This window comes from Lynx rufus, unplaced genomic scaffold, assembly GCF_022079265.1.
Source record: "Lynx rufus isolate CCGP_SWC_20201006 ecotype Redwood Valley unplaced genomic scaffold, mLynRuf1.p SCAF_5, whole genome shotgun sequence".
NCBI classification, from domain to species: Eukaryota; Metazoa; Chordata; class Mammalia; order Carnivora; family Felidae; genus Lynx; species Lynx rufus.
The window spans coordinates 31714967-31731956 of record NW_025814867.1 but is presented as its reverse complement, the minus strand read 5'-3'; the positions used below and the strand labels follow the sequence as shown (position 1 = coordinate 31731956).

Here is a 16990-nt window from a genome sequence, read left to right as displayed (position 1 = left end):
TATTTTTTCCTACTTAAATGAAAATATAATGAGAATGTTAAAATTAACATTAACTTTTTAACTTGGTCATATATATGCCACCTCTAATATCCAATTATTCTTTTTTAAATTTACTATAAAGACACACAAAATGGCATAAAAATAATATAAAAAAGTACTAATGATTCACCACCAGATTATGAAATTACTAACACTACTGAGGTCCCCTGGACATCCTTCCTCAGTTCCATCTCTCTTCTTTCCCCAGAGATTAATCATTGTTCTGAACACTGTATTTGGTGTGTCCAAGTATTTCTTCATAGTTTTTGTACAATGACATAACCTCTAAATAATTCACATCATTATTTTACAATTTATTTTGTTAATTTGGATATATGTGCCATTATGTCATACATTCACGTGGTAGAGACAATGCTCACTAGGTATATTCTATGTGCTTCCCTCTGTTTCTTAGCTTTTGGGCTGAAATCACTGGACTGTGAGTGGATGGGAAGTGTGTCACATGTGGGAATAAGGCAGTAAAAAGCAACATCTCTTTCTTCCCCATCCTCTGTGAACTTATAAGTCATGTATTCCAGATGGGACAATGGGGCAGCTATAGGAACACAGAGCATCTATCACCCTGGGTCCCTGAGTGAGGTGGAGCAGAACCTACTGCCAACCCATGTTAGACATAGAAAACGAAAAAGAAGTAACTGTTGTGCTAAGACATACACACATACACCCAAGGGGGAAGATAACTGCCTTTCAGGAATTATTAAAGCTATACTACCAGTAGCAGGGTAGATTCAAAGCCTTTTGAAAACACTACTATCCTGTGACCCTAGAATGGTATTTATTCCCACTTGCATGAAGAAGCAAATCTCATACACTCTAGTCTTTACCTTCTTTGAAGAGCCTATTTTACTAACAACCTTTTCAGACAAGGGCCTACATGTTCATGAACTGTTTCCGGTATGTCAGTTTCATTTTCTCAACTAGATGTTAAAGTCTTTAAGGAATCATGTCCTCTCTTTTTTGGTACCCCACACTGCACTTTATAGTCTACACATGCATATATTGATGCATGGCTGACTGTAAGTATAAGGATTAATATTAAATGCCTAATTTGTGTAAGGCACCTTGCTTGTATTTCACCTAAGTTATCTTGATCCTTATTATTTCCATTACACAGATGAGGATATTAAGGCTAAGTAACTTTCCTTTGGTCACAGAGCTAGAGAGATGGAAGGTGTGAGGAGGGCAATTGAAATGTCTGCCTAACTCTAAAGCCCTTGCTTTTTACTTCTTTTTTTAACGAACTGAATGAGACCATGCCTACTGTAAGGCAGGAACTTTAGTAGAATATGAAATGGCTAACACAAATAGTATTTATTCACAAGTTCTGCACACATTAAAACATTTCTGTGGATACTTGTCAGGACTCCAGATTGTTGGATCTTACCTTGATCACCTCTGGGGTCTGCTGAATCAAAACCACTGAAGTACTTTCTTTAGCTTTATCACCAACAGGACTTCTACAGACTGATAAATTGGCCTGGGAGGAAGTGGTCAAGGTTTCCTGTAGAATCTGCATCATTTCCTTTTCTTGTGATAGGCTGCCTCTGCCCGATTTGCATTCAACTAGTTCTTGAGCAAAGTCTTCAATGCTTTCTAGAATTCGTAGTAAGAGGACTCGATCCTCCTCCTCTATTTTGTGTCCATTGGTTTCAATAATCCTTGTTAGACAGGAAGGCGAGACTTTCTCGGTGGCTGCAGAGACTTTAGATTTAGGTTCAAGATCTATAGGAAGCTGACTAGTTAATGGACTAGGACTACTTAGAGAGTTAGAGCTTTTACCTTTGGCAAGTGGCTCTCTTAGAGAGGTCTCCATTTTCTGTGAAAATGATTCCAAATCCATTAACAATTTATCTATCTCCTCCTGGCTGTTAAGATTCATAAAATCTCTGTGGCCTCCCTCTTCAACTTTAGGAACTTTTGATTTAAAATCCTCCTCAGGTAGATTAACAACTGGTTTCTCAAATATCTTACCACTTTCATTTTGCACAGAGGCAGGACATTTTTTAAGATGAGTAACACGGTTTGAAAATGCTGCTTTATCTTCATTTAATAACTGACCAGGTCCATTCTCTGCCCTTTGTCCTTTATCTGATGCTTTCTTTCCATCAGACTCTTCTTCAATATAAAGGGTTTCCATTAGGTCATTAGAAGAAACATTTTCTAAAGGGTTCATGGTTAACGACTGTGATTGAAGCTGGGTATCTTTTAGGGTTCTGGGATCATTTACTTCAGAGTTATATAAGGGATTTGTAGAGTTATTTGGAATGGAACTTACAGCGTCTGTTTTCCTAGAACTGTGTTTGTCATCTTGCAGTTCTATAGTTTGAAACTGTCCAGAGTCAGGGGCTGAGAGCTGGACAACATCTTCATATTTAGGGGGTTGTTCAGTGCCAAATACTGGGGAAAAGGGAGTCAGTTGTAAACTGGGCATATTACTGACGAGTTCTGTTAAATCTATAGCATCATTATTCCCAGGCTGCATGAATTCAAATGGTAGCTTTTTCAGATAGGATGCTAACCTGGTCATTACATTCATATAGACAGTTTCAGAGCTAGAAATTGCATCATTACCATTTCCTTCATTGATGCTACTCCCTGACTTTTTCTTTATGCATTGTTTTATGATATCTGTGCATTTTTTCAAATCCTCAGAGCATTTCAGCAAGATGTCCAAGCACATCTTTATGTCTGTTCCAGAAGAAAAATTATCTATTTTATGTTTTTCCAAAATCTGAGTAACCAGGTCTTCTTCAGAGAAGCTGTGAAGAAGCACTGATGTCAAGTTTGCATCAAGTGAGTTTCTATGGGACAAAGATTTTTCCTCAACTGAGGAACTCCGGAGTAAACCAAAGGATGGGGAGTTCCCATCATTGTTATAATGGCCACAGAGCAAGTCAAAATCAACTGACCTCCTATTAAATGAGTCAGACTTAACTTTTCTTCCCTTTTTGTAAGCTGCATGGTTAGAGTTTTTGAGCTTTTCAAAGGAAAATTCTTTTATTTTCCCACTAGCAAAACTGATTGCTTCTCCTGCAATGTCTTTTAAGTTACAGGTGTTCTGAAATGTAGATCCTTTCTTGACCCTGGGTATGCCTGTTAGGGCCTGCTGGTGATAGTCACCCTCAGCTGAGGAAAACCCATTTTCGTGGGGTAGAAACATAGAGTTCAGATCTGCATCTTTGAACTGAGACACAGGGATGTGCAAGAGGTCTGCACAAACACTATGATGTACCACAATGCAATCAACTCCATGTGTAAAGGTGTGGCAGGTTCCAGTGCAATAATGTATAGCTTGCTCAAAACGTCGGTCTATCACCACACTGCTGTAGTGGTTCACAGTACTGACTACAAGTCTGTAAGTTGCTGCCATAATATCGAATCCACTCAGTGATGCGAGTTGGAATTTTCTAGAACTTATTTCAAGTAAATCCTCTTAACTTACACTCAGGTGAAAATATACTTGATGACAATGTTCAGTGGTTTCTTGCAAATAAAATGACCTTTCCCACAAAGAAAAAAACATCTAAATTTGAGGTTTGGTAACTGTCAGGATACAGTAGCTACTGCACATATGTGCTTGTATTATTAGCAAGTCTAATAATTTAATAATTGTGTTCTTTAGTTTTATTTAGTAATCTCATAATACTGTAAGTTTATAAAATCGTCTTTTAGTTCTTCAGCAGTTCTATGATGCAGAAACTTATTGTCATAAATTTACTGTCATAAATCTTAGTTGGAAGTACAGAAGTATTGTGATAACTCAGTCCTCCAAAGATTTAAATGATCCATTTTTTTTTGAGTGACAAACCTAAAAAAAAAGAAAAGAATTTTAAAAATACGATTTCTTAATACTGAGAGTTCTTTTATTTCCTCTTTTGCCCCCCCACTGCAGTTAATCACCAAGCCTTATTCTTTGCCATATCACTGCTTATCTTTGATTCATGTCTTTGTTTCATCACACCCTGTACTCCTTACTATGAGAGTATTACTACCTCAACTCTGCCTTGTTACAACTGCCTTCCAGTTGATATTTCTTACCCTACCCTCCTTGCCACCTTACACAACACCAATAAGCTTAGATTTAGATGGCTTTTTTATCTCTCACCGTTCAAGAATTCACACTCCTGATCTCCATCATGCATCCTACTTCGATTTGACTTATTTTCAAGACTTTCAACATCTGTTCCCATCCACCTATAACTTTATTTTCTGCTATGGCCCTGAACCAACCTTTTGCTTCCATCAACCTAATCTTCTCAAAGACTGCCAACACACAGTGCTTGTCCTTGATTCTATAACTTCCTCTATACTTGGAAATTATTCTTTCATCATCTTCTCTTTTCTTACCACCTAAGAAAGAGCCTTCATCACTGCTCTTGATCCTATCCTCTCAGACCCTGCCACATGCAGATCTCTTATTACCAAATGGACAGAGTTTACTTAATCATCCTGACTTAAAAAAAAAAAAAAGGCTTTTAAACCATGCTGTGGATACTTTCTAAAAAGGTTCAATTTACTTGCTCAATAAATACTGAGTGCCTGGGGTGCCTGGGTGGCTCAGTGGGTTGAGGGGCTGACTTCAGCTCAGGTCACGATCTCACGGTTGGTGAGTTCAAGCCCCGTGTTGGGCTGTGCGTTGACAGCATGGAGCCTGCTTCAGATTCTCTGTCCCTGTCTCTCTCTCTCTCTCTCTCTCCCTGCCGCTTCCCTGCTCATTTTCTCTCTCAAAAATAAGCATAAAAATAAATATATACATACATACTGAGTGCCTACTATGTGCCAGGCACTTGTTAAGTGCTAGGGATACAGCAGTGAATAAAATAAAGTCCCTATTCTTATGGAGTTAATAATCTAGTTGGAAAAAGAAAAACAACATGTATGTAAATATGTAACTTAAACATGGTGACATGTGCTATGGAGAAAAATGAAGAAGGGCAGGGGTTCAGAAAGAATGAGAAGGGTTATAATGCGCAGTCAGGGAAGACGTCACTGACATCTGAACCAAGACCTGAAAGAAAAGAGAGAACACACTGAGGAGGTATTTTGGGCTAAATCATCTCAGACAGAGTTAACTATAGGTGCAAAGGCCCTGAGGTGAGAGTATGCTTGATTTACTAAAAGAATGACAAGGAGGTTAAAGTGACTTGGATGGAGAATGCAAGTGAGGTAGTGTGGAAGGTAAGGTCAGAAAGGAAAGGTGGGAGTCTAAATCATGCAGAATATGTAGATTCTTATGATGAATTTGGCTTTATCCTGAGCAAGCTGGGAAACAACTGATGGCTACTGAGCAGAGGAATTACATGATCAGACTTACATTTTAAATTGGTAATTTTGGCTGCTATATTCAGAAGAAACTGTGAAGGAGCAAGACAAACAGCAGAGAAACAAATTAGAGGCTACTGCAATAAACTGGACAAGAAGGCTTGGGGGCTTGGAGCAGGAGAGTAATAGTGGAGAAGTTTAGATGCTGTATCTATATCAAAGGTAGAGCCAAATAGGATTTGCAAAGGATGGATGTGCAGTATTACTAAACCAAGAGATGATGATGGAAATGAAGGACAGCATCAATTTCACTACACTATCAAAAGCAGTGGCATTTTAACAACGACAATCTTTATCCACTTAATGAGAAAAAGAACTTTAATTTCATTTTTATTTCTTCAATGCTAGAAAACTCTTTTTTGCTTATTACATTTCTTCTTTGGTAAATTGTCTCTTCATATCTTTTGGTCATTTAGGTATTAGAGACTTAGTGAATACACATACAATTAACTTATGAAGAACCTTTTATTTTGTTGAATTCTTATGCTAGAGTACATTTCCTGGCTCTCTGGATTCAATGATTACTCTGTTTTTACGCCAGTCCTACCTTATTGTAATTGTGGTTGTTTTAAGTTTTACTGTTTTTGCTTCCCATATCCCTAATTATGATTTTTTAAAGTTTATTTATTTATTTATTGAAGGGGGTGAGGGGCAGAGAGAGAGGGAGAGGGAGAGAAGTAGGCTCCACACTGTTAGCATGGAACCCAATGCAGGGCTCAAACTCACAAACCATGAGTTCATGAAATCAAGAGTCAAAATCAAGACTCAGATGCTTAAGCAACTGAGCCACTTAGGTGCCCCACTGTCTTTTTTATACTCCAAATATTCTTTGATGGTCTTCCAGATGTATTTTTTGAGTTGTCAAGTTTTTTGTTTTTTTTTTTTTAACGTTTTTGTTTATTTATTTTTGAGACAGAGAGAGAGACAGAGCATGAACGGGGGAGGGGCAGAGAGAGAGGGAGACACAGAATCTGAAGCAGGCCCCAGGCTCTGAGCCATCAGCCCAGAGCCCGACGCGGGACTCGAACTCATGGACCGCGAGATCGTGACCTGAGCTGAAGTCGGACGCTTAACCGACTGAGCCACCCAGGCGCCCCTTGAGTTGTCAAGTTTTAAGAAAAAATGCTATTGCAATTTCATTACAATTGCAATAAACTTATGAATTATTTTGAAGAAACACTGACATCACTATTAATATTCAGATTTTCTACCCAGGAAGATCTAAATCTTAACTCCAATATTCCTTTAGTTCTGTCTTTGTGGTTTTCCTCAGGTGTGTCACCCCCCCACACCCATCCCATTCTTATCCTTCAGTGTCTTAACTTTGTTGCTATGTGAATAGATCTTGAGTTATTGCGTTTTCCTCTACTTCCTTGCCTTCCAATCTGAGATGGTGGCTTATATAAAACTATAGAACTAGATCTCATGAAGGATGAAGCTGAAGCAGAAAGAAGTTCCATAGTAAAGGAAGTGGCCAGTAATTCTTAACTGAAAATGCAAAGAAGCCAAGAGGTGTTTGGGGACAAAATACTAGAACATGGCAATAGAAGGAATTACCTTTCCGAGAGATGCACAAAAGAGGGGAAGAAATAACACCAAACGTGAAAACCTATGCATCTTTTAGAAATCCAAAATTTTTCAAGAGCTTTTGGGTAATGATAAGGGATGAAAGGAAAGGAAAACAAGGGATATTACTAAGAAAGTATATTTGGATAATTTTGTAAGAGATATTAGGACTATATCCTAATACAATTGATAATATAGGTGATAAAACTGGTTCAGAGGCAAAATACATGAGTGTTAGAAAATTTAAATATCCAGAAACCTATGAATATGTGATAAATTCCTAAATTAACATAAAGACTATTTCTCTGAAATTTGAGAAATTAAAAAAGTATTTCTCTAACCTTTGATATAACCAAAACAACCAGTTGATAAGGTAACATGACAGAAAACCCAAGTATTCATGTGGTATTAGAATTTGAAATAGTTAAGGAAGAGAGAACACTGGCTTAAGACAGACATGTGCTTTTACACCAGCATTGCCCAATAAGACATTCTGTGTTGATGGAAATATTCTTTATCTGTTCTGATGTAAATCCCATTAGCCACATGGAGGAGTTATTGGGCACTTTAAATGTGGCTAGTGTAACTGAAGAGCTGAATTTTAATTTTATTAAAAAATTTTTAATTTTGAAATTATTTTAGACTCACACAGAAGTAGCCACCATATTATACAGAATAGGAATGTAGCTTTCAGAGATTCTAAGACTTTAAAAGAAAAGCATGACAAAAACAGACACAAAGACCAATGGAATAGAATAGAGACTCCAGAATTGGACCCACAAAAGTATGGTCAACTCATCTTTGACAAAGCAGGCAAGAATATCCAATGGAAAAAAGACAGTCTCTTTAACAAATGGTGCTGGGAGAACGGGACAGCAACATGCAGAAGAAATGAAACTAGATCACTTTCCTACACCACTCACAAAAATGAACTCAAAATGGATAAAGGACCTGAATGTGAGACAGGAAACCATCAAAACCCTAGAGGAGAAACCATTAAAAACCTCTCTGACCTCAGCTGCGGCAATTTCTTACTTGACACATCTCCAAAGGCAAGGGAATTAAAAGCAAAAATGAACTACTGGGACCTCATGAAGATAAAAAAGCTTCTGCACTGCAAAGGAAACAACCAACAAAACTAAAAGGCAACCAACGGAATGGGAAAAGATACTTGCAAATGACATAGGGCTAGTATCCAAAAATCTATAGTATCCAAATAGTATCCAAAATCTATAAAGAACTCACCAAACTCCACACTCAAAACACAAATAATCCAGTGAAGAAATGGGCAGAAAACATGAATAGACACTTCTCTAAAGAAGATATCCAGAGGGCCAACAGGCATGTGAAAAGATGCTCAACGTCACTCCTCATCAGGGAAATACAAATCAAAACCACACTGAGATACCACCTCACACCAGTCAGAGTGGCTAAAATGAACAAATCAGGAGACTATAGATGCTGGAGAGGATGTGGAGAAACGGGAACCCTCTTGCACTGTTGGTGGGAATGCAAACTGGTGCAGCCGCTCTGGAAATCAGTGTGGAGGTTCCTCAGAAAATTAAAAATAGATCTACCCTATGACCCAGCAATAGCACTGCTAGGAATTTATCCAAGGGATACAGGAGTACTGATGCATAGGGGCACTTATACCCCAATGTTTATAGCAGCACTCTCAACAATAGCCAAATTATGGAAAGAGCCTAAATGTCCATCAACTGATGAATGGATAAAGAAATTGTGGTTTATATACACAATGGAATACTACTTGGCAATGAGAAAGAATGAAATATGGCCTTTTGTAGCAACAAAAGGATGGAATTGGACAGTGTTATGCTAAGTGAAATAAGTCATCCAGAGAAAGACAGATACCATATGTTTTCACTCTTATGTGGATCCTGAGAAACTTTACAGAAGACCATGGGGGAGGGGAAGGAAAAAAAGAAGGGGGACAGAGGGAGCCAAATCATAACAGACTCTTAAAAACTGAGAATAAACTGAGGGTTGATGAAGGTGGGGGAGACGGGGAAGTGGGTGATGGGCATTGAGGAGGGCACCTGTTGGGATGAGCACTGGGTATTGTATGAAACCAATTTGACAATAAATTTCATATTAAAAAAATAAAAGAAAAGCATGAAGAAAAAAAATATACAGCAAAAAGAAGATTGATAGGTTTTAAAAATGCAATTTGATGAAGTTGCCATAGGTAATTTCACTGAGAAAAAAAGTGGGAAGAAGAGTTAAAGAACTAATTGCAAATTTAGTTCTCTAAGTTAAAGTTTGGAAGGGACATAATTGGAAGAGGGAGGAAGCATGTAACAAAGCCAAACCCCAAGGGGTGGCACCAATTTGAATGAGAAGTTTACAGTCTAAAATAATTTGAGTGTTTTTTTTTTTTTATATAAAATGCTAAAGAAACCAAGATTACTTCCCTGGTATTTAGTTCAGATCTGTGGGTGTCAAATTCTGCCCTTGTATTCAGACCATGATTAACTGATGCCCAATTGTTCAGCTGGAATCCTAGACATGGAATCTAATCCAACCAGTCTCAATCAGAGAGATCATAATCTTTCTAATTCAGAACCCCCATGCGATCCTTTGTCTCTAAGTGAAAGTCAGGCTACATGGGTTTGAATCCCCACCCTGCCACTAACGGCCTTACATAAGCTGGTTAATTTTTGTCAGCAGTTTCACCCTCAAAACAGAGATAATAACAGTACCCATAACATGAGGCCTAAGTGAACATGTCAAACGCTTAGAACAATGCCTAAGACAAAAGAAATGCTCCATCACTGTTAGCTGTTGTTGGTATAGTTAGTTCACTCATCAAACATTTCCTACTCTGAGTCAGGCCCAGAATAATTCATTACAGTGGCCCTGAGTGTACTTACTGTTTGAGGGCAATGAGAGAATCAAGCACAGTGGGAATCAGGAGCAATAGGGTTGGGCTTCTGTTTTCCCCCATTTGCTCTCACAATTAATACCTTTTCTTGTCAGAAAAGATAGAAAATGTTCATAAGCAAAAAACATAATTACCCATAACACCATTCAGAAATAACCAGTTAATATTTTTATGGATAGATATACCGACATTTTCTTATGAAAATTTATAAATGTGTATTTTGTACAAAAATTTGACAATACTATGTACTTTAAAACTTACTTCAAGTTAGCAATATCAAATGAATATACTTCCATGTGAAAACAGATCTAGATCATTTTAATGGATATATAATATTCTACCATATGGATACAATAATTTAGCTATCTACCACTGCTATACTTTTGGGTTATTTACTATTTTTTGTTTTAAATAAATAACGACATTCTATACATACACTTTACATAGTTGTCTATTCTTTTTAAAAAATTTTTTAAAACACTTATTTGTTTTTGAGAGACACAGAGAGAGTGCAAGTGGGGGAGGGGCAGAGAGCAAGGGAGACACAAAATCCAAAGCAGGCTCCAGGCTCTGAGCTTTCAGCACAGAACCCAACCCAGGGCTTGAACTCATGAGCTGTGAGATCATGACCTGCACTGAAGTCAGATGCTTAACTGATTGAGCCACCCAGGTGCCCCCCCTTTTTTTTAATGTTTATTTATTTTTGAGAGAGAGAGAGAGACAGAGCATGAGCGGGGCAGAGAGAGAGAGAGAGAGAGAGAGAGAGAGAGAGAGTGAGAGAGTGAGAGAGAGAGTGAGAATCTGAAGCAGGCTCCAGGCCCTGACCTGTCAGCACAGAGCCTGATGAGGGGCTTGAACCCACAAATTGTGAGATCATGACCTGAGCCAAAGTCAGATGCTTGACCAACTGAACCATCCAGGCACCCCTATTTTCTTAAGATATATTCTAAGTAGCAGAATGCCGAGTCAAAAGCAGTGTTGTGTATGTATGTGTACACATCTTAAAGATTCTTAGATATACAAGGTCAATTTTTCCTCCAGAAAAATGACAAATTAATACTTCCAATATCAGGGTAGGATTGGACCCATTTCCCCATGTTTTCCTTGAGAGACATCACTCTTTAAATCTTTGCTAACTTGACAGATGAAAAAATGGAAGCGCATTGTTTTAAATTGTGCCTGAACACTCTTTAATTTAACTCACATTCTGTATTTTGTGTTCATTTGTGAAGCCTTTCTTTATGTCTTCTTGTCTATTTTGAAAGAGAGCATCCAAATTAGACTGAAGAGTCAGGCAAGACTTCCCAAAGTAAGGGAAGGATGTACCTAGTTTTGAAGGATCAACGAAAATTAGACAAAAAGGAAAGAAGAATACTCTAGACAAAGGAAAACATATTTGTGAAAGCTCAGAGGCCTAACAGGGCACAGTTGAGTTTGGAACTACAAGTAGTTCCAGCTGATTTCACTGCGGGGGGCAGTGTGCAGACAAGCAAGAGGGGAGGAAACCAGGAGAGCAGCAGGAACTAGACCATAGACTGGTTTGTATGATAAATGAAGAGCCTGAACTTAATTCTGAAAATCATAAGTAAAAGACCTTTTAGGCTGGGGAGTAACAGGATCAAATTTATATTTTAGAAAGATCATTCTAGCAGCTGAATGGAGACACGGAAATCAATTAGGAAACTATTGTAATAATCCATGCAAGAAGTGGTGAGAATCAAAACCAAGTAGGTGGCAGTAGTTAACAAAGAGGAGGGCAGTGATTAGATAGTCAAAGAAGAAGAATTCACAGAAGAGGAGGAGAAAATGAGAGGGAGGAATCTTGTGTTTAAGGCTTGGGTTTTAGGGGACTAGTGTTGCTACTCCCAACACAGACTTTTTGCTTTTGTTTTAAGGGAGGGTGACCATAGAAAAATAGAGTGTTTTTCTGAATGTGTTGCGTGAAGAGGTACCCGTGGCATATGTAAGTGGCGAATGTGCTGACATGTGAATAAAAAAATCTGGAGGACAGCAGAAAGAACTGGGTTGGCAATGCAGTCCTGAGAGGTTACTCAGGGTGAGTGCATACAGTGAGAAGAGTTCCGGGCTGAGGACAGAACTGGGATCACTGGCATTTCTGGGTTAAACAGAGGAACAGAATTTTTAGAGGAAACATAAGAAGGAAGAGCCAATAAGTAACACAGAAACCAGGAGAAAGCAGTCTCACGGAGGCTGAAGGAGAGACTCAAAATGGAGGTCACTCGTATTGGATGCTGCTGAGACGTGAAAGCAAAACAAAAATTACCCACTGGATTTGCCAATGTGAAGGTCACTGGTAACCTTAGCAAGTGGGATTTCAAAGAAATTCCAGACTATGGGATAGTCCCAAAGACAATGTATGCACAAGAGTGATAAATACAAACACCTGTCAATATAAGTCCAAAAAACTCTTTTTTTTTTTTTTTTCAACGTTTATTTATTTTTGGGACAGAGAGAGACAGAGCATGAACGGGGGAGGGGCAGAGAGAGAGGGAGACACAGAATCGGAAACAGGCTCCAGGCTCTGAGCCATCAGCCCAGAGCCCGATGTGGGGCTCGAACTCACGGACCGCGAGATCGTGACCTGGCTGAAGTCGGACGCTCAACCGACTGCGCCACCCAGGCGCCCCCAAAAAACTCTTTCAATAAGTAAAAAGTTCTAAATGATAAGAAAGCATTGTATCATAGTTTTGAATTTTTTCTTTAAAAAAATGTTTACTTATTTTGGGGGGGCAGTGCAGAGAGAGAGGGAGAGATTCCAAGAAAGCTCTGCACTGTCAGCACAGAGCCAGACATAGGGCTTGATTTCATGAACCATGAGATCATGACCTGAGCCAAAATCAAATCAAGGGTTGGATGCTTAACCAACTGAGTCACCCAGGCACCCATGAATTTTTTGTCTTAATAGCACATGAAATTAGTGTTTCAAACAATCTTTGACTCGAAATATACAGCACAATTTTTCAGTCTGAACATGTGTTGTATCGAAAGTAGAGAACAGAATACACATGTCTCAGGAACTTAGTTAATTATTCTGCATATTTACATTGATTCCACCTCAGGTCTTGCTGTGTCTGTGTGTTGCTCACCCACCTCCCAAGCCTTTTGTCTCTCCTGGTTCTTTAGTACCAACAAACTGCCTAAGTGGTTCATATCCAACTTCAGAGTTCATTCAGCACTTATTAGTTCTTCCACTTTAAGTTGTTTACAATTAGTCTCACAAGTACCTTCCAGTGGCTCCATGTATTCCTCCATAGAAAACTGCTATATGGCTATTTCTGATGAAGTGGATTTGTTGTGAAACAAAGGTACAGAAGCTGCAGACAAAAGTTAGGAGGGAGAGAACTGGATTTTGAAAGATAAGAGCTTATAATGAAGAAGGGATTAAACTAGACCTTATATTCAAAAAGGAATTCTATAAAGGCACAGAGATATCAAAAGGCCTTGTGTGTTTGGAGAATTATAATGAGTTTGACATTGCTGAAATTAAAAATGTACAGCATAGATTTTCAGTTTTAAGGTATCCTCTAACCAGTAAGAATAAAAACAGGAATGTAAATTCCATATTCAAAGACCCTGACTCCTGTAACCCCAAATCACTACATTTGAAGATAGAAAACAGAAGCAGGAATGATTAGTAAATGACTTAGCAGAGTAGGGGAGGAAGGCATACTAATGTCAAGCAAACCAATTCACCCTGAACAGCACAAAAAAGGTCTAGGTTTAGAAATGGGCTAGAATAGGGGCGCCTGGGTGGCTCCCTTGGTTAAACATCCAACTTTGGCTCAGGTCATGACCTCACGGTTCGTGAGTCTGAGCCCCGGGTCGGGCTCTGTACTGGCAGCTCGGAGCCTGAAGCCTGCTACGGATTGTTTCCCTATCTACCCCTCCCCCACTTGCACTCTGTCTCTGTCTCTCAAAAATAAACAAACATTAAAAAAAATTTAAAAAAAAGAAAAAAGAAATGGGCTAGGATAGAGGGCTGCACATAGGGGGACTGTTTGAAAGTCCACAAAGGAATAGACCTTCCCAGTCTCACTCCACAAACTCATAAAATCACCCCTTCACCCTTTTGAAGAGAGAACGTTTATTTGCTGGTGAAAAAAAACTTGAACCAGGAAAGCACCAACCTCAGGGGCAGACAGAGAGGATGGTAAAGGACTGGAATTTGAGTAAGTCTACATTCTGAATAAGCCCACTTTCCCCTGCCCAAGTCTAGGTCCCTAGAAACCAGGCTGATTACCTCTACCTCCTATCCACCAATGTGGATTAAAGAATCCTTTACTAGAGATTAGAAATCCCATCTAACCACATCACATTACAGTGAAGTCTATTAATTGACAAATGTTACCCACAGAGAGCCTCCTCTCAGCTTTCTGGAGCCTCACTCTCATTTTAAATCAACTTTACTGATGTATAATTTACATACAATAAAAATGTACATATTAAGTGTACAATAAGATTTAACAAGGACCATGTAACCACTGCCGTAAAAAAAAGACAAAACATTTACGCCATCCTAAAAATATCCCTGTGCCAATCATTTCCCCTGATCTGCAGTATCTGACAATCACTGATCTGATTCTAGGTCTTCATACAAATGTAATCATGCAATACACATACTTTTTAGTTTGGTTTCTCTCACTTAACACAATGGTTTTGAGATTCAGGCATGTTACCGCATGCATCAGTTGTATATTCCTTTTTACTGCTTAGTAGATATTTTACTATATGAATGTATCAAAATTTGTCTTCTCTACTCACCAGTTGATGGACATTTGAGTCATTTCTGGTTTGGGTTAGCATGAATTAAAGCTGCTATGAACATTCAAGTAAAAGTCTTTGTGGATATACACTCATTTTTTCTGGGTAATTAACAGTGGAATTACTGAGTCATGACATGTGTACATTTAATTTTATATAAGCATGTAGAACTGTTTCCCAAAGTGGTTCTACCATTTCACATTTTCATCAGCAACATTTGGGAGCTGTAGTGTCTCTATATCCTTTTGGATACTTATCGGTTACTTTACTTTTATCCATTTTAGTGGATATGAAGTGGTATCTCACTATGGATTTAATTTGCATTTCTCTGGTGACTAATGATACTGAGCATTTTTTCATATGCTTATTAACAATTTAGATATATATTCTTTCATGAAGTGTTTATTCAACTCTTTTAGGTTGTCTTTGATTATTGAGTTCTAGAAGTACATTTGTATATTTTAGCTATGAGTATTATCTTCTGATCTTTGGCTTTCAGTTTCTCAGCAGAAGCTTTTGAAAAGGAGGTCTTAATCCTACTAATTTCTAATAATCCGATGAATCAATTTCTCTTTTGTAGTTAATAGGTTGAGTTTGAAGATCACCCAGTAGCCATTTGTTCCAAAGACTATCCTGTCCCCACCAAAGCCTATCCCCATGTTGGAGTCTTTGTTGAAAAATAGTCATACACATAGGTTTATTTCTGGATTCTTTAACTCTCTTGTCTTTATATACTCCAATTCCATTTTGTCTTAATTATTATACTTTGAAAAACCTCACAGATGAACCCCATATCCTAGAAATATTGAAAAAACTAAGAAAAAGCTAGGTATGTCACGAATGCATAAAATATATGTAGATAGTCTACTTTATCATTTACTACCATAAAATATATGCAAATCAATTAAGAAAAGTTAAAATTTATCAAAACATACACAAACACAAACCATACATGGCACCATTCCCAGTCAAGAAAAACAAACAAAAGATGCAATATTAAATCATAATTGCATAAAATTAACTACAGTACATACTGTATTACTGTAATAATTTTGTAGCCATCTCCTGTTGCTATTGCCATGAGCTCAAGTGTTAGAATCATTTACTTGAAAGGCCATATGACACTAATCATCTCCATGAAAGTAGTTCTTCTCTCCAGTAAATTGCATACCGTAGTAAAAAGTGACTGCTATTAGTAGTTAAGTTTTTGGAGAATCAAAAGTTACACTCAGATTTTCAACTGCATGGAGGGTTGGTGCCCCTAACTCCCATGTGGTTTCTAGGGTCAACCGTAGTAATGTAAATCCTCATTTTTTTTTCTTTTTCAAAATTGTTTTGGCTATTCTAGGTCCTTTGTACTTTCATATCAATCTTGGAATCAACTAGCCAATCTTCACAAAGAAAACCTGCTAGGATTCTGATTGAAATTTCATTGACTCTAAATCTCCATGTGTTGACAACAGAGATCTTAATATCAAGTCTCCAATCTATATAATCCATGAACACAACATAGCTCTCCATTGATTTTAGATGCTCTTTAATTTCCTTCAGCAATGTTTATGGGCCTTTTATTAAATTTATTCCCAAGTATTTCATATTTTTTGATGCTAATGCAAATGATACTATTATTTTAATTTCATTTTCCATTTGTTTATTGCTGGTAGGTAGAAACATAGTTGATTTATGTATATTGATCTTGTCACTTGCCACTTCATTAAATCCATTTATTACAGTATTTCTTGGGTAAATACCCTGGGATGCTCTATGTAGACAATCATACTGTCTGACAATAGAGATTGTTTTATTTTTTCCTTTACAATATATACTGTCTTACTGCCTACTATACTGGCTAGGATCTCTAGAACAATATTGAATAGAAGTGGTTGGTTCAGAAATCCTTGCCTTATACCTGATCTTAGGGAAAAGTATACTATCTTTCACCTATTAAGTATGATAGCTGCAGATTTTTTGATAGGTATTCTATCAGATTGAGAAAGTTCTCTTCTAGTTTTAATTTGTTGAGTTTTTAAAAAATCTCACATGGTTATTTAATTTTGGCAAATACTCATTATTCTGCATTTATTGAGATGATCATAATTTTTACCTTTTATTTTGTTAATGTGATGAAAAAGGGGAAAGAGAACTGAAATTTATATTAGGAAGGCAAGACCTGATGTTTAAAATAAATGAATGACAAATTTGCAATATATGCATTTATAAATATGGAGGCAAATAATAAAAGAAATAGTTGAGAACAAATCCACAGTGGTTATCTCTGAGGAGTGGGCCAACTTGGGAGTAGAAACTGATATTTAAGTCTTTTAAGTGCTGATACTTTAATATGAGAAATAATATATA

The 16990-nt window shown here is 37.6% G+C and overlaps 1 protein-coding gene across 1 annotated transcript in view; it reads right to left on the bottom strand.

Annotated features, from left to right (window-relative positions):
* The window catches only part of PPP2R3A (protein phosphatase 2 regulatory subunit B''alpha), a 164470-nt gene extending 161040 nt beyond the window's left edge, over positions 1-3430 (bottom strand). The window contains exon 1 of the mRNA XM_047100163.1: positions 1445-3430. Within this exon, the coding sequence (XP_046956119.1) occupies positions 1445-3430 (1986 nt within the window). The remainder of the gene's footprint in view (positions 1-1444) is intronic.
* Between the last annotated feature and the right edge of the window lie 13560 nt (positions 3431-16990).